This window comes from Ammospiza caudacuta, chromosome 17 (genome assembly GCF_027887145.1).
Source record: "Ammospiza caudacuta isolate bAmmCau1 chromosome 17, bAmmCau1.pri, whole genome shotgun sequence".
NCBI lineage: Eukaryota > Metazoa > Chordata > Aves > Passeriformes > Passerellidae > Ammospiza > Ammospiza caudacuta.
Genome location: NC_080609.1, coordinates 3,500,471 through 3,527,516, shown reverse-complemented (window position 1 = coordinate 3,527,516; position 27,046 = coordinate 3,500,471). Strand labels below are relative to the sequence as shown.

General features: G+C 44.9%; 1 protein-coding gene across 2 annotated transcripts in view; it reads right to left on the bottom strand.

Moving 5' to 3' along the window:
• ADCY9 (adenylate cyclase 9) overlaps nucleotides 1–27,046 on the bottom strand; it is an 84,031-nt gene that overhangs the window by 10,439 nt on the left and 46,546 nt on the right. The window contains exons 3-8 of one of the 2 annotated variants that reach the window (XM_058815682.1): nucleotides 22,767–22,871; nucleotides 17,981–18,198; nucleotides 13,459–13,561; nucleotides 9,819–10,027; nucleotides 3,337–3,496; nucleotides 262–410 (exon numbers count right to left, since the gene is read on the bottom strand). In XM_058815682.1, the coding sequence (XP_058671665.1) occupies nucleotides 262–410; nucleotides 3,337–3,496; nucleotides 9,819–10,027; nucleotides 13,459–13,561; nucleotides 17,981–18,198; nucleotides 22,767–22,871 (944 nt within the window). The remainder of the gene's footprint in view (nucleotides 1–261; nucleotides 411–3,336; nucleotides 3,497–9,818; nucleotides 10,028–13,458; nucleotides 13,562–17,980; nucleotides 18,199–22,766; nucleotides 22,872–27,046) is intronic. The other variant, XM_058815683.1, reaches the window with a different exon arrangement.

Sequence of the window (27,046 nt, the reverse complement as noted above, 5' to 3'; positions counted from 1 at the left end):
CCTTAATAAAACAGATTTTCAAACTAATGGTGAAAGGCAATTCTGTGGGTCTGTAACTGTGTCCTAGAAACACATCAGGAAGCACAGAGTGTCACACAGAAGAGGCACCCCTGAAATCCTTCAAAAAAAAAATAAATAATGAAGAAATAAAATCATTTAGGTTGAGATGCTGGAGAAAGTCATGGCAGACAGCAAATCCTGTGCACCAGCCCCTTGTTTCCCTGGGAGGAGCCCAGCTGAGCTCCCTGGAGTGAGGCTCACCTGGAGGGACACAAGGAGACGTAGAGCAGGATGAGCAGCACTGCTCCCACCACCGTTGCCAGCAGGGATCTCATCCAGGAGCTGAGCTGGCAGAAGTTACAGTACTGCACAATGGTGATGAGAATGGCACAACACATGAACATGGTGTACTGCAACAGAGAGAGAGAGGGGGGTTAGCAGCTGCCCAGGGCCCTGCCACACAGCCACCATGGAGAATTCATGCTGGGTGATGGGCACAGGGGGTGAGCCCACGTGGAGATGGAGATCTTCCCTTCCAGCAGCAAGAAAACCTTCAGCACTGGAACTTTGTCACTGGACATCTTCCCTTCCAGCAGCAACAAAACCTTCAGCACTGGAACTTTGTCACTGTTTTCCCTGGATGGAGGTTTTATCACACACCAAGTTACTTCAGTAATTTCCAGATCCTCCAGCTTACCTTGGTCAAAGCTCAGAGCCTCTTCTCATTCAAACAAAGGGAAAAAAAAAAAAAAAAAGATGAAAATTCATGGTAAACTCCCCTCCAGTGCTGGGGTTAGATCCTGCCTGCTTTGAACTGAATATTGAAATTCTATTGCATTGGAAATGCAGAGTGCAACTTCACCCACCTGCCTGCTTTTAGAAACTCCTCAGAGCAGTTCCCACAGTGCCCTGTAACAGCTGAGTCCAGGGAAGGAAGGATCTGCCTCAGTGACAAATGGCAGCTGCAGTCACTGCCAAAGGACAAGCTCACATTTTGATTAAGGTTTGATTGATATGAGGTTCCAAATTCCTCATCTCAAAACCCCTTTACCTGTCCACAGCTTGCCTGGATAAATGAAAGGAAATGCACATGCACTGCCCAGAGCACCTCCATTTCCCCAGTACAACCTTACAGTGCTCAAAACTCTCAAGTGTGCCAATGATGTGCCAATTTTGGTTTCCCAAATATATTCATGACCATCCAAGCTAAACTAGAGACTCCACACTTGGATGAAGGAGTTCTGGTCTAGCTTTATGCTGTGTTTTACAGCATGAAATGATCATTCTCTCCCCTTCTCTCTCCTTTTAGGTGTCCTCTGCAGCTGAAGTGCAGACTCTGCAGCCTGGCAGTCCTGTGGCATAACAAACAAGCATGTGATTGAGAGCAGACACAGAGGATGGGAAAAATCCTTACATAATTCACCATTTTTAAACCACAAACAACAATTGTTGGATTTTTTAATGACTTAAAAACGGATAAAGGAATTTCAGAAGTGTCCATAAAAACCCCATAACTTAAACTTACTTTTTTCCCCCCATTTGAGGTCTCCTGAAGTGGCAGGGCACTGCTTCTCACTCCAAGTGATGCCCCAGCATGAAGCCAGCCTATAGAGGGTCAGGATGTGCTGGATTTTACTATGGATGCATGGCTTTGGAAAGTTTTTTTTTTTTTTTCATGGTTGTTTTTGTTAATTTTCATTTTATAATTATTTTATATCCAGGGAAGGTATAAAATGCTATGAATTAAAAAAAAAAACTTTGCAAAACCATGTCATAGTAAAGGAGGAGACTTACCTGACCCTCTATAGATTGACTCCGTTTCCTAGAGCTCCATGAGTGTGGGAACACTGAGCACAAGCTGAGCTGGGACATCTCTTGGGGAGTGAGCCAACAGCCCCACGACTCTGGAGCACCTGCAAGAGGAAAAAAAGCAAAGCTCATTCTCAGTTTGGTGATGAAAATCACCATTTTACTGCTGCTGCCCCAAGTGGTTTGACTCAACCTGACCTGTGTTGAGAACACACTCATAAAGTGGTTTTGATATTATCTGAAACATCTGGAGAGATGATCAAGGATGGTGATGAATGGGATGGTATCAAAATCAACAGACAGATTTGAGAGATTTGAAGGTTTTCAGCTCCCTTCCCTGGAGGAAAACATTCCTGTGGTTAATTTACTGATAATCATGGAGGGGAAAGACCATCATTAGACTGAATGAACAAATAAATAAATTTACAGCTTAAAATTTCTTCCCTAAAGCTCCAAAAGGTAGAAACTGCAGAATGATCTTAAGCATGGGATGGACCAGAATGTCAGCCACACCCTGCTGTGACAACCACAGGATGTGTGTTTAAATCAGCAAGGACCAAAAAATGTGTGGTCACATGTTCCCATCGAACAAACAGCCCCCAGCCCCAGGAATAAGCTGTGATAGGAAGAGTGAAGAGGATCTGGTCATTACCTACACCCTGAAATAGCAAAGCTTTGTGAAATAGAATTCCCTGAAGATCCTGCAAAGGAAGGATTGCACACTGTGCTGCCTCAGAGAGACCTGCAGAGAAACAATCTTTCATCTCCAGCTTGAGGCCATTTTGTTCACAGTTTTTAAGCCTTGATTTTATGCTACAGTTGGCTTTTAAATTAAACTGTTCTCCCCCCTCCTCACTGTTGCCCATGGCTGGAACAAGAGGTGCCTTCCAACCCAAACCCTTCTGTGATTCTATGAATGTTTAACCCCTTGTTCTCCCCTTCTGAGTGCTTTTAATAACAGAGACACCAAATTCCCTATGGATCTCTGTGTCTGGGTTAAACATGCCAATTTCTTTCCCTTCCTTTTCAGAAGGCAGTTATTGGATTCCTTTAACCATTCCCACAACCCCTGCAATGGCCATTCCTAGGTACCAAGTGCTCTCTCCTTTGAGTTCCTTCATCTCACTCTGCAAAGCCAAAACACCCCTCACTAATCCTGTTCCCATTGTTGAGGTTCACTGATACAGCTTCTCTGACTCCAAACTCCAAATCCAGCCCAGGACAATAATCCTGGGATAAACCACCTGCATTATCTCAAAAAAATTCCTGCAGAAGTGCTTGGTTTAAGAGAAAAAGGTATGCAGGCAGCAGGAATTTCTAGGTATCCTCTCCCCTTTTGTCAGAGAGTTTTCACCATGGCTGTGTTTACATAACAGACCAGGAATTCCTTCATCCACAAAGCCCCATCCCTCCAAGGGATCTCTATCACACAGATGTAAAGCAGCAGGGAGGTGGAGGAAGGCAGGCAAGCAACAAGCTTTGGTAGCTGCAAACACTCACTTTAGGGAATGGAGTTCAACAACTTACATGTATATTTGTTTCAAAATCAGAGGTGAAGTGTGAAAAAACTGCAAGAGCTGGGAGAGAAACCAGGATTGCACCGAAGAAGTGTCGGGGCAGCCAGCCAGATATCACCTCCAGGAGACGCTTGGTGCAAGTCATCACCTCCTCCAGGAAAAAAGCCATCCTGGAACACAGGAAAGCAGGGAGCCAGGCATTAATGGCAGCACATCTCCCTGTACCCCTCATTTACCTGTAATAACACAGCTTCAAATCCATCACTTGGGTTCTGTGAGCAACCAAGGTGCCACAGCACCTGCTGGTGACACCAGGGAATAATCCAGCCTGGCTGCTCCAGTGAGGAGAGGCAGCAAAGGGAGGGAGAGGAAGCAAATTGAAAGCCAAACTTCACTTCCTTGGAAGCTTAAGCAGAGAGAAGACTCCTCTCCATTCATAAATAAAGCAGGCAGGGAGAGGGGAAACTTTCACAAGTGAAACCTACTGAAAATAACACCAAGAACGTCTGAGGAGCAGGGCAGCTCCAGCACCCATCACAGTGCAACCCACACCAGTTCTCCCAGTTGGAAGCAGCCATTCTGCAGGCAGTTCCCTGTCATTAGGACGGGGAAGGGGAGCGTGGGCTGCGAGCTGGCAGGAGCCGAGCCCGGCTGGCACCGCCCCGCGGGAAGGGAAGGAGCCGCTCTCGCCCGGAGCTGCCGAGAAAACCACGGCCCCAACCTGTGAAACGCTGAAGGAGCCAACTGGGAAAGCTCTGGAGAGCAGCTTACCGGAGATGCTTCTCAAATGAGAGCAGCTCTAATTGCTAAAATGAATAAGGGAAGGGAAAAGGATGCTCAATGCTCAAGGGCATTGCATAGAAAACTCGTATTTATCCACAGAAATACATCTTCGGGATAACTTCCTTCTCAAAGCTCAACATTAGTCACTTGAGAAAAAGTGCAACTGCTGTTCAAGTGCCTAATTATTTTTAAGAAGCTGTAAAAAGGTGGTGGAGCACAGTTGGCTGCATCCAGAGCCATGAATGGCACGTGTGGAGTGATCAGACTCAGGCTGAGCAGGTGATTCTGGACCACAGAGCCCAAACAATACAGAATCACACCTTCTGCATGGACAGAGATGCTCACAGCTGAAAAAAAAAACCCCAAAAATGAAATTCCCAGTCTCCAAAGTCACATAAATTACCCCACATCACCTATACCTCCAAAAAGAGAAAATATATCCACTCATTTTTAACCCTGTTGTCTGAAATACCAGGTTCTATATGGGATAAAAACCTGACACAAACTAAGCTGCATTTAAATTTCTATATGCCAGTTTGACACTCATTCCACACCTTTAAATATAAATTGTTTGTGAATGAGATTTTAATTCTCCAGTCTGGAATTCAGTGAATTGCAATCAAAAGTATTTTGTGCAGCATAAAGAACTCTTGTCTAATTGCATGTGTTAAAATCTGTAAATTACAGTTAAATTTATGGGAAATGAGGAATTTGGGAGGATGGAACACATTGTAATTCATCGGGAGCCCACGAGAGGGTGCTCACAGATTTGCAGGTTTAATGAACTTCCACTCCCACCAAAAAGTCTAACTGTGTTCCATTGGAAAACAGAATTTCCAGCAAAGCCCTGAAATTTCAAAACTGGATATAAAAGATGTTTTAAAAGGGTCTCTAGAGTATGAACTGGGGTTTCTGAAGGGGTACAGAGTGTAAGAACTGTCCCTGTGCCCAGGTCTGAAATCAGCACCCAACTTCCCACCTCTGAAATGAAGCCCCGTCCTCCAGCACCGATGGGTTGGGATTGGCAGTGCCAGGGCTGAGCTGGGAGCCCGGGAAGGGGAAAGGGGAAGGGCAGGGATGCCAGCCCAGGGCTCCCTGTGAGGCAGCAGTGCCACCTGTGCCCACGCTCCCCTGTGGCTGGCACAGCCCCTGTGGCACACGCCCAGCTCGTGTCTCCCACCCCAGCCCACACACCAGGGACTCCAGGGTTGGCATCTCCCTTCCTGCCAAGCCTCCATGCCAGGACAAACTCCTGTGGGAACCATAGCAACAAATCCAGGGGTGCAGCTGAGGGGTTAATCCTGCCAGGAGGACTCTGCTTTATTTAGGCAGGTGCAGATTCCAGGGCAATGCCACCTTTCTCCTGCTAATCTTTACCTTCTTGCACTCATTTTTTTGGGATGGATTTAATGTTGGGCTCTGCACTCTGGAATTACAGGATGGAATTCTCCTCCTTAGCAGTGGATCCAGCCCAATGCTCCCAGCACAGGAAGTCAGGGGTGCATTAAATCCAGACAGCAGTGAGAGCTGCAGACAGATTTAATGGCTACAGGGCAGTATCAGTAAATAATGCAGTGTCAGTGGGCAGCTCAACAGGGCTTAAATGCTAAAGCATCTGAGCTGTTTACACAAGCTGGAGTTCAAATTAGTAACTTTGACATAAATGATTAATGGCTAATGGAGACTGTTACCATCATTTTTGTATTTACTGGCAGTTTAAAATCAATTCCCAGAGTTCAAATCAAAAGCTTTTGGCATAGCAGCAATTTGGTGGGATATTAAATACCAGATGTTAGAAATAAATAAAGGCAAACAGACTACATTGTTTTCCTCAGCATCAATACTCTGTATCAGCCGTGTTAACAGATCTGCTTCATTAGGCTCGAGGGGCAGAGAGCAATTTCTGCTCCTGGTCATGAGAAATTCAGGAAGATCCAATGCTGCCCACAGGTCTTGGCTGAGGAGAGACAGGGGTGGCACCTCAGCAAGGCTGGGAAGGTGAAGCAGCAGGAATAAGACAGTTCTTTGGTCACATAACAGCACAGCTTCCCTTTGGCTGTTGGATTGCACTTGCTTTCTTCATCCAGAGGATTCTGTTCTGCTGTCTAAAAAGGTCCTTTTAAATTCATGAATTAACTGAAAGTTGACTCTCTTGAACAGGGCTAAACACCCACTCTTCTGCCCTCCACCCCTCACTGAAGCACGCTATCAAAAGCAACACATTTCTTGTAAATAAACTTATTTATAAGCAGTTTTACTCGAGGGTAACGTATCAAAATTATCTAGTGAACAAAACTTCTAGATTTACACTAAATATTGGGCAGCTGCTGGGCAGAATCTCTAATCTCTATTCCTGCAGAGCCACTCCTCAGACTCCCAAGTGGAATCTCACACACCGTTGTACATTCAATGACAACGGGGTTTTTTTAAATACCAGAACTTTAGGATCTGTTACACTTCAGCTGAGCTCGTCAAAGTAGCTGCATTTCAAGTGGGCAGAAGGACATTCTTCAGAGAACATTCACAGAGGAGATGACATCTTCCACGTGCTCACAAATGAAGCACCAATTTTTGCCTGCAGCTTTATACAATTAATTTTCGAGTGGCTCTTGTGCTAACAGTGGGATGCTCATCTATAGGTACTCCAATAATTTATTATCAGACACTTCAGAGGAATCAAAACATCCTTCCCCCTCGTAAGCTTTGCTCCATGAGGACTTCTGCTGTTGCAGAATTCAAGTTTTAAGGTGTTTCCACTGCCCAGGCTGTGACAGTGCTGTGCTCTCCCCTCCCACAGCTGGGCTGAGCCAAGGGAGCCCTTGCTAGGCTGAGCCCTGGATTTAATTATTTAATTACAATTTAGCTGATTTAAAGGCAGGGTGTTTAGCATCATGATAATGAAAATACAATGTGAAACTTAGGCAAGAATTTTCTGGTCTTAAAATAATCCCTTTTCCTGAAATTCTGGGAGTGTGCCCAGCATTGTAGTCCAGTCTCCTCCCCAAAGATATCTCAGTGGTATTCTGTGATTGTCATTTGGGATGACATTTCTGCACAGGAAGTTCTGCACTGTTTCTGTGCATAATGAGTGGTCAGAGGGAGCAGTCCTCACTTGGAAGAGGATTTGAAGAGGAAAAAGATGATTTTCACCTCCCTGACAAAGTGTGTGCCTCAGATTATGGAGACTGGGGTGGCCCAGAAGTGTATTTTGGGTATTTAGTATAAAGCAAATACACAATAAAAATTCAAAACATCCCTGCTGGTTTGAAGGAGAGGACAGGGAAAAGCAGAGGTCACCTGTCCCATCCAGCCATTGCTGGTTCCCAAGGTAACCAGGACAGTTTGAAGGGTCTGGAGATCCCAGGTCAAGCTGACAGCACAGAGCTGCAGGGAAGCCAAACCCCTGCACAGCCACTCACACACAAAACCACTTTGCCAACTCCATACACACTGAAAACAACAATTTTTCTTCTCCTTAAGGAACCCATAAACCACCAATTACAGAGCAATAAAACCTTATATATCTACCTATAAATATTTCTAATGTTATAGCAATAATTTTTATAAATGTACAAAATAAGGCAAAAGCAATGTCCTGTGGGGAAAACAACAAATTGAAAAACACAAAAATGAAGTAAGAATTCACCTGTACAGCAAGTGAACACAAATTTTCTCCAAATATACCTGGACAGCAGAGAGCAGCACTTCTGGAAAGCAGTGGTTGAGCTGTTCCCATCTCAACAAGTTCATGGTCACCAAACCCAGACCACCTGAAAGAGCTGCCTGAAAACTGTCTGAAATTCAACTTCTGCCCCACCCAAACCAGAGTACAGAATCTTCTGCAAAGGGGAAAATGCATTTCTGATGCAAGAGAGAGGACACACCAATAATTAACACAGTTTAGAATGACAACTCTAGCAGTTCAACCATCTCCCAGTAGAGCTTTTAACTCTCTGAATTTCTAGATTTTCTAAAAACTATTCAAATTACAACAAGCAAACACACCTGCTAAGAAATGCTATCTTTAAAGAATTTCATAGATTGCTTCTCTCCACTCCACATTCCAGCTTTGATGTAAATCCACTTGCACACATTTATATGCCCAGTGAAGTACAAATTCCTTCAGTGACTAAAGCATTAATTCAGTATTTTTTAAACTCGACCCTGCAAAGCCAAAATGAGAGTGCAAACTGCAATCTTTTGTTTCTTTTGAAACAGCAGCAGAAATTGCTTCCAGCTCATAATTACAAAAGCATTTTGACTGACAGATCTGCAGAAGTCTAGGAGAGGACACCCATCTGCACACTCCACCCTTATCCCCGTGTCAGGGAAGGGCAGGGAACACCAGGATGAGGAGGACAGAGTGAAGGGGCTCCCACAGGCCCAGACAAACAATCAGCTCATTCACAGGTCGATCCCCTGGGTTAATGACAGGTTACACCCAGGAGAGCAGGAGCTGCACTGAGCAAAGTGCTCTGAGTGTGAGTAACCCTGGGTGGAGGAGTCACCACAGCAGTGCCCTGGAAGCCCAGAACAGCCCAGCACTGGGGGGACTGGGCACAAATGGGGAATGAGGAGCTGCTGTTAAAAACCTGGCACCTGCAGCCAAGTGTGCTGAGGGCACAGGAGAGGCTGAGGGGGAGGACAAGGGCTCAGGAGTGGGGTTGGCACCTCTGAGCACAGCCCTGCCAAGTGCCACCCCTTCTGCAGAGACAGAGCAGTGCCCCTTCCCTTCTGGGGAAACACTGGACTCCTGTTATATGCCAGACACAGAAAACATGAACTATCTCAATGTTAACCCATGAAACTTAAAAAAAATAAATTCTGGGCAGACACAATGTGCCTTCAGCAACTTCTCTTTTTTCCTTCTTTGAGGGCAGCATTGCTCTTTGCAGCTCGGACACATGATGTCAGTTTTAACCCCAGAACTCTGTACTTTTATCTTGGAGTTTAAAGGAGCAGTTTTTTGGGTGGATTTGTTTGCAGGAGAGATTGTCACAGACATCTTTTGTGAAAAATCCTTTCTTTAGGATTTTTCCCTCTTCTGGAAGGCTGAGGCCCCAGAAAGAGAATTTAAACAATGATTATCTGCTGCTGTGGAATGCAACAGGAGCACCTGTGATTGGCCCATGTTCCATGTTTACAATTAATGGCCAATCAAAGACTGAGCTCCCTCTGGGACAGAATCAGAGAGAGCTCCCTTGTTTATTCATCCCTATTCTATTCTTAGCATAGCAGCTTCTAAACTTTTCTCTCTATTCCTATTAGCATAGTCATAATGTAAAATGTATCATAAAATAATAAATCCAGCCTTCTGATCATGAGATCAAGATTCTTGTCTATCTCTTCACCCCTGAGGAACCCTTGCAAGCCCTGTAACAAGAGATCAAAGTTTTCTGTTTGAATTCTGACAGTGCTGTGAGGAGAGAAGACATACAGTGGCACGTGGCATCCCAAGGAACGGTCAGAGGGGCAGGGATGGGGTGCAGATTCCATTTCCCTGAGCGAACTCCATCAGTCACAATCCTGCTGCAATTCCTGCAGCCAGAGCTCTCCCTGCCCAGCCTGTGCTGTGAGCCTTGCTGCTCTGCCTCTGCTCTTCCAGCCCATCCCACCCAGCTCCTGGGATGCTGTCAAACAAAATGTCCCTGAGCCAGGCACCAGTGCAGCTGTCCCTGCTCTCTGCAGGCTTTGTCACACTGTCCTCACCTGATGGAGACGACGAGGGACAGCACTTCCAGCAGGATGGCGATGACGAACACGGCGACGGCGGCGGGCGGCGGCGGGGCTGCCACCATGCCGTGCCTCAGGAAACACGTGATGGAGAGGATGAGGAAGACTGTGGTGGACAGGAACACGTCCAGCAGAGAGCTGAAGGTGGCACTGGCAAACGTCTTCACTGGAGCATTCCTTATAACCTGTGTGGAGCACAGGGATTGAAAGGAATAAATGATATTTTGTTGGATTCAATTGGATGATGAACAACAGAATGAGGAAATTTTGGCCACTTCATTAATCCAGTGTAAGCACTGGTTGGAAACAAGAAGCAGAAGACGTGGTTTGATGGTGTCACAGCTCTCTGAGCAGATCATGTTGAGAAGTAGTATTGGTGGCACAGCCCCCAGGCCTGGGGTGACTTTTACACACTATTATGATATAGAAATAATACAACACGAAAATTGAATATTCTGTGCAAAGAAAGATAAATATAATAAGTAGAAGATAAGTTATGGGATATTTTCTTCTATTCTTTTAATCTAAAATAATAACAGATTTTACTACAACCTTTTTAACCTTAAGAAAACCCTCCTAACACCACTCCACAGACACAACTCCTGTGGCAGAATTCACATTTCCCTTTCAGACCAGATTAAAAGCTGTGTAATCCAAATTGACCAGAGCCCAGGACATCCAGTTCTGCTCTTCCATAACCCCTCACCACACATTCCCATCCCATCCTGGCCTGGCCCAGTGCTTGTGCAGCTGTGCTTTGTGCTACCATGGCCAGTCCTGCTGAAAACCAGATCAGGAGCTCCACATGCTGATTATGAAGGTGAGCCCAGTCCTAGGAGTGTTTGTATCTGCCCAAGCTTAGAAAGCAAGCTCCAAAGAAAACCAGAAATTATGTTATCAATGTCACCATGAAGGCGCCCAGTTGGAGCACTCTGGTTTAATTTGGAAGTTTCTTTTGTTCCTGTGCTCAGCAATACTGGGAAACAAACTTGTTCCTCATTTGTACCTCTCTGCAACCTAACAAATCCAGCCAGCATCACTTCAGTGCCTAAATGACCTTTTAACTTGAAGGGGTGGCAGAACCCTGTTCATGCACACCAAGTGCCATCAATTGAATTAAGGGAAGCAGCACTGTGTCCCCAGTGACAGAGTCAGAGATGCTCTAACAGTGCTAAGTAGTGCCTTCATTTCCAAATGAGAACAGATTGAGGCTCTTGGGAAGCAGAGCTGATTCCAGAGAGGGATCACAACCTGAGCCTGCAGCTGGCACTGCATAATCAGAGGGGAATTCAGGGGTGCTGGAGTCACTTTGAGCAGCATTGACTGTCAGGCCATTAGAGAACCTGGACTGTTGTCAAATCTTTTCACTCTCCAAAAGAAGATTTCATTGTTGTTTTGAACCAGAACTCTGCTAACATTAAACCTTTAACAGGTTTTTGCCCCAGTGATCTAGAGAGAGAAAGAAAAAAGGTTTCATTGTTGTTTTGAACCAGAACTCTGCTAACATAAAAGCTTTAACAAGTTTTTGCCCCAATGATGCAGAGTTACTATTAGAGAGTGAAAATTCCCACTTTCAAGGAGGTTTATGTAATAATTTTCAAATTATTAGCTTGCCACTAACAAAATGCACAGGCCACATTTCTGCTCTTTCTAGGAATTTCCTAAATAGCTACATTAATAGGTCCATCTCTATATGCTTTACTATCTCTGCTTTGCTTCTCTTTCCAGTCTTTCCACTGGAAACTACTTGATTTACTATTTTATTACAAAAGAAAATAGTAAAACTTTGCAAACTTTACTATTTTTTTTACAATAGAAAATACTAAAGTTTGCAAATTTTGCAGGCTGCATCCCACAGGAAGTTTCTCCCTGTTGTTGCTACAGGAACTGTATGCAGAGAGATGAAACTAAATTACAGGATGAGCATGGAGCTCACCAAAGTGAAGAGATTGAATTCCAGCACAACTGAGCTTTCCTTTGCTAAAATACAATAAATTAAGTGAGGTGTCACCTGGAAGTATTGGAAAACAAGCAAATATTGCTAAGGAGAATGTGACAACACTGCCCAGAACTCAAAACAACAAATAGCAAAAGCACAAATTGTGCTGCCCTCAGATGCAGGACACACTGGGAAGAAAAGAAACCCACCCCTGATTTCTCCAGATGCAGTTGTGCAGAGGGATCACCCAAATGAGCAGCTCATGCTGCTGGAAGGGAAGGGCCCACTCCCCTTCCTGCTGCCGGACGCTTATCTGTGCTGCCTCGGGCACTTGGCAACCCCTCCAGAGCTGCTGCTGCTTCCACCCAGCACAAAACAGCCCCAGATGCAAAGAGAAAGAGCCCCAAACAGAAAATAAAAAGAGCCCCCAAACAGAAAAACAAATCATGAATATTTCATGCTAAGCCAGTAAATGAAGTGTTCACAAGGGGGAAGGCTGAGAAGCACCAGAGCCATTAGAAGGAGCAGGGAGGAAGAGGAGGAGGAGGAGCAAGGAGGGCAGAGCATTTGCCTCTTCTTGGCAGCAATTTTGCAGCTGCTGGTGGAAATGCAGCCTCAGTTCTAACTGACACCTAATGTCACTTTAGGTAAATTTAAACTATCCTGCCAGTTCCTATCAGTCAGGCAGGAAAATCCAGTGCTGTGGAAAGCCTGTGATAGTATTAGCCCCCAAGGGAATGAAGGAGTTTTTAGACTCAGTGCAGAATACTGAAGAAAACACCAAGTTCCTTACAATTCCAGTGTTTTGAGCTGCACACTTCTGGAAATAGGACATTCGAATTCAGGTTTGGATTCAGGGATAACCATGAAACTGTGACTAAACAATAACCAAATTCCAAGTTACCATTGTCAAAGTTAGAATATTTGATGAGAAGACAAGCAGCAATTGGTCCTTTACCATCTCAGCATGGTTCTCTGGCCACCCTAAAGACTTGGAACATTAACCTGGACCTGGAGATAATCAGTGTACCTCAGATTTCCAGCCCAAACACTGGACTAGGGCATGGCAAAAGATGCTCCAGAGGCTGGAACTCCTCTGCTCTGATGTCAGGCTTGGAATGCTGGGGGTGTTCAGCCTGGAGAGGAGAAGCTCCAGGGACACCTCAGAGCCCCTGCCAGGGCCTGAAGGGGCTCCAGGAGAGCTGCAGAGGGACTGGGGACAAGGGATGGAGGGACAGGACACAGGGAATGGCTCCCACTGCCAGAGGGCAGGGATGGATGGGATATTGGGAATTGGGAATTGTTCCCTGTGAGGGTGGGCAGGCCCTGGCACAGGGTGCCCAGAGCAGCTGTGGCTGCCCCTGGATCCCTGGCAGTGCCCAAGGCCAGGCTGGGCAGGGCTGGGAGCAGCCTGGGACAGTGGGAGGTGTCCCTGCCATGGCAGGGGTGGGGTGGGATGAGCTTTAAGGTCCTTTCCAACCCAAACCATTCCACATTTCTATAATAAACTGAAATGAGACTCTTTACAGAGGCAGCAATATCAAGCAGCAAATCACATTCGACATTTCACAACCCTTCTCATGAAACAGCTGCAACAAAATGTGTTAAAAACCCCAAGGACAGGCAGACAGGGCTCAGACAGATCACAGACAGAAACCAATGCCAGCAGAAACACACCTCCTCCTGGTAGCTCGTCCTGTAGGACATCTCCAAATCCTGATCCAAGAAGTTGAGGCTCAGCTTGTTAATAGGTGGTTTAAAGAAGTAATCTTTCATGAGGCTGAAGAGAGAAGACAAAATCAACATCAGTTTGTTCAGCTGTACCTCCTTCAGCCCCCCCCCCCCAGACTGTGGCTTCTGTTTCCAAGGATGCTGGCACTTGGCTTTGAAGTTCCTGTGGTTTTTCTTCTTTCTTGATCACCAAAGTATCCTCTTACCCACATCACTTGCTCAGTGAAAGGAAATATTCCACAAAAAAAGCAAACTTTTATATTTCCAGGAAGGGTCTAATAAGTCCTTACAGAAATTTAACAGATCTAACTGATGAGTACAGATAATTGTAACATAAGCCAGCAAATAGTAAAGGTTAATTGCTGCTGCAGACACACAACCTCTGCAGCCACGTGGCTGTGGGATATTTGTGTCTTGGGTGGAATTCTATGGCTCAAAGCAAGCCAAGGATGACAAAGGTGACAAATTGTTATGGGGGAAAAAAAACCCATTGCCCATTTTAGAAAACAGCAGTTTCTTGTTATTTCAGACACTAAAATAACTAAGTAACTCAACTGGGAACATTCCCTTAATGATCTGGGCTGCAGAGAAGAGATGGAGAGCTGAGATTTACTTCTGAACTGGGAGATTTGGAATGACCAGCACCATCAACAAAGGCAGTGACAACTAATGATATCAGGGCTAAGGAACCCAGAGGCAGCATCCACCAGAGGGTGTTTATGCCCTCCTTCACCTTCATCTTTCCTACAGAAGGTGGAAAAATCCCACAACAACATAAAAGAGACTTCAATCATTGGAAGTCAGGTTTATTCCCCATCCTCTGGAAGAAGCTGAGTTTTGCAGTATGAGGTTTATGAATGAAGTTTCCTGATGGCACTTCTGCCAGTCTTTTGTCCCCTGAGCAGGGGCCAGGGAGCTGAAGGGACTGGAGAGCACCGAGTGCTTCATGCCAGGGTCACAGAGCAAGGTCACACCTGCCTGTGGCACTGGTGTGCCTGTCCCCTGCTCTGAGCAGCTTCCAAACACGCTCCTCCCTGCCTGGGAACCTCCTCTCATTTTCAACCAGCTGATTCCATGTGTTATTTACAGGGAATTGTTTCTAAAATCCATCTGAATCCAAGGCTCCTATTCCCACCCTGGGAGCTGCAGCATCAAAGCCACAGGCACAGTGGGCAATTTCCAAGCTGGTGACTCTGAGCAAAAACCAGAGATGCACATGAGGTCAAATTCCAAGCAGATGAAGAAGCTGAAAGAAAGATTCTACAGAGCTTGTCTGTGCCTGAATTCTCTTTTTAAGGGGGTTTGGTTTCAGGGTTATTTTCTGTTTATTTTTATGGAGCTCTTGCCTAAGAGGTTTTCTTGGAAGCTCCCAGCACAAGATGGCATGTGGGAAGCATTTTTTTTTAAACTTAGATCAACCAAACACACATTCCTAGACTGATGCTAGAGAAGACAAAGGAGTCTAAGCATGTATAAGGCCAATACTTGGTAACCTTTAAACATTCTGGCTTTGGCCAACACATTAAAAATATCAGGATACACTCACTTGAGTCACCCCTCTCTCTTTCATTCTTGTCTTCATTCCTCACCTTTCTTAGACATTTCTAAGAGTATCTTATAATAAAATTTTTGAAAGCTTTTGGGTTGTTATTTTTTAAAATACTGCTGAATCCCCTTTTTTTCCTGCAGGGAAGCTCAGGGGGGGTGGTGATGGTGCTGCTGTGCTGGTGAGGGTGTAGGAGGATCAGTCCAGCTCCACAGTGCAGCACGAAACAGGAGGTGGAACACGATGGAGCCAGGGAAAGGCAGCATTCATGAGGCCTTCTCAGCTCCCTTCAGCTCATTCTGCCTCCAAAAGGAAGAGCCCACTTGATGAAACAGTCAAGTACAGAATCTGTTTCCCAGGAGGTCTCTGCCTCCCAGCACAGGGTGTTCCCCAGATCAAGCAAGACTGGGAAGTGGGAAATGAAAGAAACAAAAATAATTTAAAATAATGAAAAAATATTTCAACAAGAAACTGCCCGAAGGAGGGGATGAAGGGTACACAGAACCCAGTTCTGGGGGAGCTTCAGACATCCCTGAGATTCTGCTCTGGAGTCTGAAGAGATCATTGTAGTACTGCCCTGAGCAGCATACCAGTACTTGCTTCATGTACTTCAGAAGGTTTATTTCTATAATCTAAGAAATATCTAATTTTTGTTGGAAACAAAAGTCCTCAAAGCAAGAATCCTTTGAGGACATTCCCACTGAAATTAAATTCAAACATTCTAAACCTTACACTACAGTATTCTTTTAAAGAGCACAATAATGTGCAGGGTACAATGAACAGAGAACAGGATTTTTATAGAAGTAAAGCCAGACTTGAAGCTGGAAGTATTCACTGTTTGTCAAATACAGAGAATCAAGTTGTAAGAACTGGTAACTTTCACAAAAGGACTCTTTTGTAATGTACTAATACAAACATACCACACTAATACTGTCTTTATTAATATTATTTTTAAAGAACATTGGAATTGTGCCCAGGTATCAGCTCCAAGGTGAAATCTTGGCATGCCAAAAGCTCTCAAGCACACAGCTGAGCTCAATATCTCCAGTGTCCAGCATTTCCTCCCAGCTAGCCCCAAGCAGCTTCCTAATGCAGTCTCCAGGCTCCTGAATCCCCCCAGGAGATGTTTAACCCTTCCCAGCTCTGCAGGAAGCCTGTGGGATTAATTGATGCACTTCATCATCATATCTGGGTTAAGTATTTTCTGTTAACAGGAATTCATATCCAAGTGGAAATCACTGCTCAGTGCTCAGGAAAGATCACTTGGCTTTGCAACAGCATCAAACCAACACAGCAGAACGCATTGAAAATTGAGATTTCTGTAAAATGACCATGAGGAAATTTTGTTCCCTCCTTGAGACACCTCAAATTCAAAAATCCTCAGAGATACTGGATTCATCAAGACTAACATTATGTTTTACAAAAGGGGACCAAGAACATTTTTAAAATGGCTTATTCCATATAATTCCTCATTGAGAAATGTTGAAAAAAAATCAGTGTAAACTGGTAGGCTTAAAGCATTTTGCATAGATCTAATTAATCAGAAGATTATTTTTGGAAAGTTATGTTTACATGAACTGAACTCAGCAGAGAAGTTTCCCTGGCAACAAGAAATGGCCCACTTAATATGGTAATGATGATATTTAATTGGGACCAAAAAAAAGCCAGGCTTTGACTGATCTCAAATCATGGTACTCCTTCTTCCAAATCAGAAAAAATTACCCATTTTGGGAGTGGAGGAGGAAAGCACCAGAACACAAGAACTTGAGTGAGGTATCTTCAGCAGACCAACTGCATAAATTAAGCTGTTTCTCTAACTTACAGTTTGCAGAGTGCTGGTTACATTTTAAAAAATATTCCTGTTTGTTCTGACTGATTTCTGCCAACACCTGGACATTCCCAATTCATTTATTTTCTAATATTTGGAAATATCAGCTAAATCTCCATTCTCAGCCACTAATGACAGACCACACACTGAGAAAAACAATAAAGAAGCCTAAATTATGACTCAAATGGCAACAGGAGAAAGGTAAACTGACAAAATCTAGGTAAGAGACTGGAGAGGGACTCCTGTCCCTCCTTCTCACTTCTCCCTGCCTAAGTCATGTTTCCATAAAGGTGATGGTGTCCCTGTTCCAAGCAGCTGAGTCCACAGGAGAACACAGTTTCAAGGATATTTAGACAAAATACTCTCAATCTGAATGGAAGCAATGAAATAAAAATAAAAAAAATAATAACAAACTCCAATTATCTGTTTAACTGCTCCAGTCAAGTCCCTGCCATAATGGAGATATGGATGTGTGTTGATAAAAATCCCCCATTTCTGAATTTTGAGAATATTTCCTCTGCCCAAAATAAGCTTTTTTGTTTGAAACAGAGAGAGAAACTCATTTTACAATGTCTAAGTAGATGTGAGTCCATGAGAATTCACTCCTATTATTCTGCCTCCAAGCCCAGTAGGATTTCATTAATAACATGTTATCAGACATCCTTCTTTTACTACAAGGTTTGTGGTTCAGATTTTATGTTACACCCTAAACTGCAGAGGAAGGTACACAGTACATGCATTAAGAGGACTTTGGATTATAAAATGGAGCTCAGCTTCGTGACAAGTGATTTAAAGAGCAATTTCCCCTTCAAAGATTCAGCTGAAGGACTGACAGGAGGACTGTTCACCCTGGAAGCAATGAAAAACTGGTTTAACTTATTTTAAACAGAAAGTTTCTGACATCAAGTTTCTCCTGCAGTTTAAGCAGAATAAAGACTAAAATCAGAAAACTTATAACGTGTTGTATGTTGACAATTACTGAAATCAGAAAAAAACCACACAAATGATAAAGATATGGGACCCCAGTATGCCTTCTCAGGATTTTCCTTTATACCTTCACAGTGTTTTCTACTGCATAGCTCCATTCTCCTTACCTGTCTTCTTTAATCACATCCACAAAGTGGGCATCTGTCTTTTCCCTGATGTTTTTGAACCTCAGGGGGAGCAGAGCTGACTGGTCCAGGCTGACGCCGCCCCAGCGCCCCTTCTCCTGCAGCATCTCATACAGAGAGGTCTGGCTGTTGCTCAGCTTCTCCTCCTGGGGAGGACTCAGAAGTCCATTCTGGGTCTTTGGGCTGTGTCCTCCTGGAGCCTGGACAGCAGAGAGCAAAACACACCCAGGGAATGTCAGAAAAATGGACAGGAGAGGTTGCAAGGACAAAAACTGAGAGGGGCTCTGCCCTCAGCACCCTGAGCTCTGCCCCTGCCCTGAACCATCCACATTTCCTGGGCTTGTACCTCCCACACCTCCCATGTGCCTCCTCAGGTGCCACCTTTGTGCTTTCTACCAACCAGCTCTCCAAGGAGCAGAAAATAAAGCACATTTTCACACACTCAATGATAACCAACCACAAGGCCAAATTTCATTCACTCATTTTATGGATAAGATTCTTCTAGAAAGATTTTAAATACACGTTTAATTTGTGCTGACGCTCCCTGGGTCATGAGACAGCTCACTCTGCCAGCCCTTGCTGATCCTGCCCCTGACCACCACAGGCCTGCTGCTTTCCCAGAGGTTCCTCCTCTTCCTCACCTGTGGGATCAGCCCTTTTGTACATCTCATCCTACAACAAAAACTCCTGCATCTCATCCTACAACTAAAACTCCTGCAAATTAAACTACATCTCCTTCTCTAAGATACACTTCTTTTTACTGGTTTTGTTTTACATTTTTGTTAGTTAAGACAGCTTTAATTTTGACAATTTGCAACATAGCTTAGGTACACAGTATCACCAATTGTCACCAGCAGTATGACAATTCTGCTGTCATCGGAGAGCACAAATTACTTTTAAACAAAAATAATTCTATTTTTGTGGAGCCTGAAGTTCCCTCTTTTGCATTTTGTTTGACCTAGACCAATATGTACTGAAGCAATTCCAAAAGAATTAGACAGCTAAGTGTGGTTAGAATGAAAATGAACTGCAGTTAGTCAGGATCATTTTCAAATGCAAACATAGAACAAACTTGGCATATTTGAGTGTTCATCTCCCCCCCTCCATATCTTATCACTTATCATGTAGCATTTATCCTCATCCTGAAGCCCACTCATGACAGAAGTTTCTCCATTCCTGCTTGTACAGAAGTGACAAGCTCCTCCAGAAGACTATTCTTAGATGCCACCACAGTGACCATAAATAAATACCATAAATATCATCACCACCCCAACCACGTGCTGAAATATGTTACTGACATTGTAAAATCAACTTAGTTAAAGTTAAAAAATATATTCTTTCTGGCTGCCCATGCAAAATCAGTTCCATTTCCTTGTGTGATGTGTCCTGTGAAGCAAAGGAGGCAAGTAAACACAGAGAGGTGAAGGGAAAGGTTCAGACAGAGCCAGGGAAGAGAAGATTGAGGGGGCAGCAGGAGAACCCTGCACAGGGAAGGGTCAGGAAGCCCTTGGGCTTGGCTCCTGTCACAGCCAGGACCTCCAGAGCTAAAGGCACAACAAGGTGTGTTGGAATGGTTCCCTGGAGCTGCAGGAAAAGCAGGAGGGAGGTGGGTTGTGCTTCCCCTTCCTGCGGCCTCCCGGGGGAATGGGGATCCCCACCCTGTGGGCTGCCCTGGCCCCTGTGAGCCCCAGAGCCACGTGCTGGGAGCCAGGAGATGGAAGGAGGCCCAGTCTGGGCCCTTCTAGCCCTCACAGCAGTTGTTTTGGCAGCTTGCAGGTGCTCCCAGCACAGTGACAGCAGCTGAGGAAGGAACAGGAAATGGGGTGGTTTCCTTGGGGTGCTGCCAATGCTTTGCTGCAGACCATAATCAGCAGAAGGAAAAGGGGATTGCAGCCACAGATCCCAGCAGGGGCACACCAGGGGACACAGGGACACTCTTGGAAGGGAGAGGCACAAGAATTTCTCACATAAAATGTCACCAGGTTCTTTTCTAAGAGAAGACACTGAGCAGCTCCTGTGCAAGTGCTCCTACACCTCTGCCAGGTTATCCAGGTTGCCCAGAGGGAACAGGGCTATGGAGCATCCTGCAGAGCCAGGCTGTAGCTATGATATTTTCTGAAAAATCCTTTCCTCAAGATTTTTTTCTCCTGAGAAGCTGAGAGGCCTCAGGTCAAAATGTAAACAATGATTATCAGCTGCTGTGGAATGCAACAGGTGCATCTGTGATTGGTCTCATGTGGTTGTTTCTCATTAATGGCCAATCACAGTCAGCTGGCTCAAACTGTCTGTCTGAGACACAAGCCTTTGTTATCATTCTTTCTTCTTCTATTCTTAGCTAGCCTTCTGATGAAATCCTTTCTCTATTCTTTTAGTATAGTTTAAATATAATATATATCATAAAATAATAAATCAAGCCTTCTGAAACATGGAGTCAGATCCTCATCTCTTCCCTCATCCTCAGATCCCTGTGAATTCTGTCACACCAGGGCAAACCCCTCTGGTTTTGGGGTGAGGAGGAGTAGCAAAGGGAAACCAAATCAACTGACCAACTAGCTCTTAGTGAGAGCCTTCATTGCTTGGTGGGTTGGTTTTTCTTAATTTATGCTAAAGATTATATTTGCTTAGAGCATCTCCCAGAACAACCTGAGGCCTAAAGAAAAACTGAAAGTCATAGTTACAATCTTTTCTTTCCCCCTGTGAAACAATCTTTCTCCTCTTCCTCACCACTCCAGCCACTTGGTACTTGAAAAGCAGAAACCAAGAACTCAGTTTTTGCCATGATCAGCTCAAACAAAAGATTTGGACTCCTAGGCACTGTCTGCTTTCCCTGCTGTTCCTCAAGATCATTTGAAAAATGCAGCGAAAATTTCTCTCTTTCAAAGAAGGTCAGCATGGACTTTCTCTTTAGCTTCTTGGCAAAGGCTCAAATCCCCAAGAAAATTCTTCCCTTCAGTCAGCTCAAGGTTTCTCTGTGCTCTGTTAATCTCAACAGGCAGGGATTAGAGTATGAAACTGTTTGTGTAGGAGAAAATCCCTATTTATTAAATGTTGTTAGCTCCAATGTTACTGGGACTTCTGAAGGAACAGGCTGTAGGGTTTCCCTGAGAACTTGGAGGCTTGTGTGGAGTTTCCTCCCAGCAAGAGACAAGGAAGCTCCAGAGGCTTGCAAGTCCAAGGATATGATCAAACATCATTAACATTCCCTAAAGACAGGGGACTGGAGTGCAGCACGGGCTGTGGGAAGGGAACAGAGATGGGCAGAGGGAGCTTCTGTCTCTGCTTCCCAAGAGAGCTGAGGCTGCAAGGAAGGCTTGGGAACCAAATGCCACAGCAACTCTGTGCATGTGGCTGTTCTCTGAGCTTTCAGCTGAACAGGCATCCCAGACTCACTGACAGCCATGACACAGCTCCCATTTTTGGCTGAGCGAAAACTGAACCAAACCCAAGGAGTGAGATTTGGGCTCCACTGGAATTCCTCCAGTGCAATTACAGAGCTCTTCCTCAACTCTGTATAGAAATCTCCTCCAAGGAAGGTCAGATGATTTGCTGATTCACACACATGAAGCCAATGCAGGTACAGTAGGAAGCAATTTAAAGCAGGCAGTTGGCACCTAAGGACAATCAACCCCTCCTCAGCTGATTCTTGGAGATCCCTCCCTGCACGTGGGCAGAGGCCACCTGGGGAAGAAGCATCTCCTGCCTACCATCTTGGCAGCCCAGGAGATCTCCCTCATGTTCTCTGTCTTAGAGATCTCCAGCTGGTTCGAGACAAGTCTCTGCTGACACCTCCCTCAGGGCTGAAGGGATCATGGTTTTATTCTTTTCTTAGGCTGTTTCCTGGAACTCTGGCACAGAGCTGCTGTGTAACACACCCCTCCAGCCCAGTGAGGCAGGCCCTGCTCCTGAGCTTACAGCTTCAGCATGAGACAACATGTCAAGTACAGAGAGGGACAAACACACATTAATGCAGTGGCTCAGCACTGGCAAGGTTTTCAATCTGCTTTACTGGTGAGAAGAGCTGTAAGACAGACATGAAGAACAAGCTCACTGTCTCAGAGCGTGTCTATGAAGTGATTCTCTCCAGGGAGAGAAAACATTCTATTTATTTGAATATATAACAACCAGGTAATGAGCACTGGTCCTCAGTCTGCATTTAGTTTAACATTCAGGGAGGAGTGAGAGGGAACAGGCAGAGCAGAGAGGCTGCAAAGGCCACAAACAGGATGACAAACAGGCAGTGTCTGGCATGGCACAGGAATTAGGTGGCTTTAGTGAGAATATCAAAGCAACAGGCAAGGAAACAAGCATGGCAGCAGCATGAGGAATATGAGAGAGGCTATTTCTGTAGGTCAGGAAAGGATGCAAACTGACTTAAAGCTGTGAATTCTGTGTGTGAACAGAATAACCTCGTCTTAGAGCAGTGATGCAGGAGATGCTGGAGAGCACAGAACTTGTGGTGAGGTGACCCAGCCTGCTGTGTGAGCATGGAGAGTGTGGGAGTGCTCCTTGGACCTCCCTCTTTGGGTACCATCAGCATAGGTTAAAGAATCCTAATTTCAGGTCCTTCTCAGAATCAAGCTGAGCTCACAAAATTACTAAAATTTTGAAAATTGGGGCAGGGAAACTCAACTAAATTTCTGAACACAAAAAAATCAGAATCAGTTCTGCTGCTTAAGAGCTTAGATAAAGGAATAGTGGTGCAAAAATAAGAAAGCTGGGGGAAGCAGAAAAATAAGGGGGAAAGGGAAGTGAGAAATACTTCAATTACCTTTGTACTGTTTTTATGCTCATCCTGACAACCATTTTGGATAGCTCCTTCATCTATGCTGACATCGCACTGGGGAGCAAGTGTGGTACTACATGAAGGGCAAGGCTGAAATGAGACAAAAGAATTTTAGCCAGGAATGTTCTGGTGTCCTTGTAGGATGATGCAATTCGTAATTCAGTCCACTTGTATACTTGCAGCACTGTTCAAAGATAAACAAAGCTACAGAATGGGAGGCAGGGAGCAAAATTTGACTGGAACAGAATGCACCATTTCAAAAATAAATCACAGATTTGCTGTTTGCTGAAGCTAAATCTAATCCAGGAAAGCTTCACTAGTGTAAGATCACAGATACACTGTAATCACTGTGCACAGGCAAAGGACTTCCCCAAGAGGAATAAAACACTCTTTAGCAGGAGAAGTGCAATTTCCTGGGTGAAACCTGCCTGTGAAGGGATCTAAATGCCATTAGGAGACAAGACAGCACAAAATGCAGCAAAATCCAGAAAAAACATGAAACACCATGATGCATTATGAACAGTCCAGGGAAATGGAAAGCAACAAATCTGAAATGAATAAAGGCAAATGCTTTTTCATACAGAGCTCTAAAACAGGAGAGGGGAGATCAGGCTGTTGGAGCCAAACACCCAGCAAATGTCACAGGGAACAAGGAAAGCAAAACCATCAGCATTTGTACCAGCTTCAGGTTGTGCATTTTGGAAGAAACTTTAAATGCTGCATTTGAGCTCTTAAAACAAGCTAATTCCTTCAATCTAAAATGCAATCTTCTTTAGGGGAATTAAGCCTGGAAGTTCTTCACTCTCTTCTCCAGTGCAGGCAGTGTCGAGGCAGGATCCTGCTCAGAGGGACCCTGAGCCTGAGCCCTCCTGGCTCTGGAGATGTTCAGGGTGACCAGGCTCACCAAAGTCTGCTACTAAACACCACAGCAAGTTTTCCAGCAAGAACTTGAGCCTTTTGTCCCAAACTCAACATCCCATTTAATTTTGTCTGTTTGTTCTGGACATGTTCAAGCCTCTCTAGTCCAAACCCACAACTTCTACCTCCAGGTTCACTCCCCATTTCAGAGACCAGCATGTTGAGTCTTTTCAGGACTAACTTTTCACCTAATGCTCCCTTTCCACCTTTGATGTCCCACCTGGAAACACCCAGCTTGTTTAATTTTCAGATGTTTCTCCCAGCCTGCTCTCCCTGTGACATCTACCCACTCACCAATGCCTCTCAGAGGCTTTCATGTAGGACCTGGAGGCTCCTCAGCAGCCAGCAGATCATCCTGTCTGCTGTTCCTCAGGGACACAGTCCAGGCTGGGCACTGAAATTACTCTGAGTTTCCTAAGCTGGCATCAGATAAACAATTTACATCCAGTTCTGAACCTGTGCAGTCTGAACAAATACCAACACAGCTGAAGAAACTGTGGAGTTGGTTCTCAAATGGTTTTGCTTAAAAATAATCTCTGAGTAACTATCACAAACGTCTTGGCCACTTGGTGGAAGGCATTGCTAGATGAACTAAAAAATAAATCAGCAGTGGGCTACCAAGCCTTACTAACCCTCTGGGGAGTTAGATTTACATTTATCCATGACAAAAGTCAGGTAATGGTGACAAAAAACAAGTAACAAAAATTGAAGAAACCACTCCCCGTTTGATCCTGCTAATAAATTAGCAAGACCACCTCCAACACTCAGCTCCCAGGGTGAAGCCAGAAGACAAAGGGCTTGGAAAAGCAACCTGACCTTTGAGAAGAGGCAGAAGTTCCTGTGACTTTCCCCATGTGTTCAAGTCAACATCATTAACTTCCCTCTCTATGGCAGGCATTCACAGGCTGTGTGCTGTGACCTCAGTGCCATGAATAAAACATTAATGCACTTCCAGCAAACACTAAGACAAGCAAAGGACTTTCTGTTTTCATACCAAGCAATCATTAAAACATTTTTACAACAGCTTATGATTCCCTGTCAAGTGAGGCATGTCATAAAAGATGATAGGGAAGATAAACTGACACCAAAACCACTTAAGCAGGGTAGAGTGTTTTCATTCAAAAACCCACCTGCTATTATAGATTTACTCAGAGTTCTTACCCTCTGTGTTCACCATTTCAGTAATGTAAACACATCTTATTGACATTCAAACTGCAACAAGGTTTGCAGTTAAATGAACTACAGATACACCAGAGGAGGAAATACAATTCCTTTCATGGATCAATTACTGTTGCATTCTCCCTCTTGACTTTCCTTTACAGATCTTGTCCTCTAGAACGTCCTTTTAAGCCCAAAACGTGAAAGTCATCCTTTGCATCCAATATAGCCACTTATTCCCTTTAAAATAAAAATATTTCAACTCGCCTGTAATTTTGCCTCTCCTACTTAAGTCTCTTTTGCAGAGCTGGAGTCATCTCCTCCTACACTGACACCATTTCCAGCTTTGTATTTAAAACAGTCGGCATGTAAGTCATGATTCTTTTGCAAATTATTATCTCCAGACCCTACCAGCAAGCTGCAGGCTTTAAAAAAAACCCTCACGAAAAGCCCAAAAACTGTAAAAAAGAAACCCACTCCTTTTCAAAAATTGTGCATGATCTCTGATCAAACTGCAGTCATACCTTGTGGGGGTTTTTTAGCATATATATTTAAAACAAAAGAGAGGAAATTTAAATTCAATACAATGAAGAAATTTTTTACAATGGGAGTGGTGAAACACTGGCACAGGTTTGCCCAGTGAGGTGGTGGCTGCTCCATCCCTGGAAGTGTCCAAGGCCAGGCTGGAGGGGGCTTGGAGCAACCTGGGATAGTGGAAAGTGGCATGGGGTGGATCAGATGGGCTTTAAGGTTGGAAGGACCTAAACCATCCCATGATTCTGTGATTCTCCCCAGCAGAGGGAAGGCTGGCGCACATCCAGAGCGTGCTGTGGAGTCAGGAATCCCTGGAGCTGGCTGTGCTGGAGAGGCAGGGATGCTTCACACTGCTGTGCTGCCTCCCCAGGCTCAGAACAGGTTGCAGGCAGTGCTCACACAGTCACAGGGAAACCTGGGCTCATCCAGAACTCCCTGCAGCCCCAGAGCCCTGGGGCAAGGCAGGCTCAGGAGTCACAGCTGTGAGGCCACTCAGGGAATCCCTGGCCAGAGCTGCAGTGCTGAGGGGAGTGAGTAAAACCAGGCACCTCCAGACACAAACTCTGCAGTAGCTGGAGCACAACAGGGCAGCCAAGGCAGCTGAATCTGGGCTGGCACTTGTCTGAGATGCTCTTCTGAGCAGCTTCTTTTAGTTTCTCTATCTCAGTCACAGCCATGCTGATACTTTTACACTCTACAGACTTTCACTTAGCAATAAAACATTTCAAGAGCCAGGAGGTGGACTGCAATGATCCTTGTGAATCCCTTCCACTCAGGATATTCTAAATTAACACCCAGCAATAGTCCTAGAGCAGAAAATCAGAGACTGAGTGTGGTGGGGCAGCAGCATGCTCCACATCACATCCCAGCTGCTCAGGAAGAATGGTGCACATGTACCTGCCCTTGTGCAAGGTAAATCACCTCACATTTCAGAGCTGATCCTTAACCACAGACTCCATTTTGCACCCAGATCATTTTAACAAGTACCAGCCCAAGTTTGTACATAACAATGTTACCAAGCCCCAGCTGCAGGGGGGTCAGTCCCATCCTCCACTGCAGTTTAATCCTCAGCCACAGCCTCCTCTGCTGTCTGACATTCCCAAGGCATCCTCACTGTCTCTCAGAACAGCAGCCACAGCTTCACTGCTTGGCTTCATCCCTCCTCTCTCCCTTCTGCTCCACTCTGGCAGCTCAGCAATCCTGCTCCACTTGGCACATTCTTCTCCCTTCAGTGCTTGAAATGAAGGAGTTTCTGTCACTGCCACACCTGGAGCTCTGCAGGACCACAGCCTGGGCAGCACTCACAGCTTTATCTGCACAGCTCCCCCCAGCTCTAAGATGTATTTTCCTGCCTTATTTGCCTTTGCCTCCACTGAAAAGCAAGAAGGAGCTGGAAAGCTGGTGCCAGTAGGATGCCAAATATATTCTTTCTTACACAGGAAAAGGAATAGCAACATATCACCCATAACTTAGATGCTGTCAAACCACACTCAGAGCACATTCTGGGGAGGGATAAAGATGGCTACAGCTCCCTTCTGTGGTTAAACAGCCCTGGCCTACTCTCTAAGGAGCTCACTCCACCTTGGACCATCTCTTTGGGTCAGCCCTCCAGCTGATCTCACCTGCAATCCAGTGTTTTTACTTCAGATCTTAAA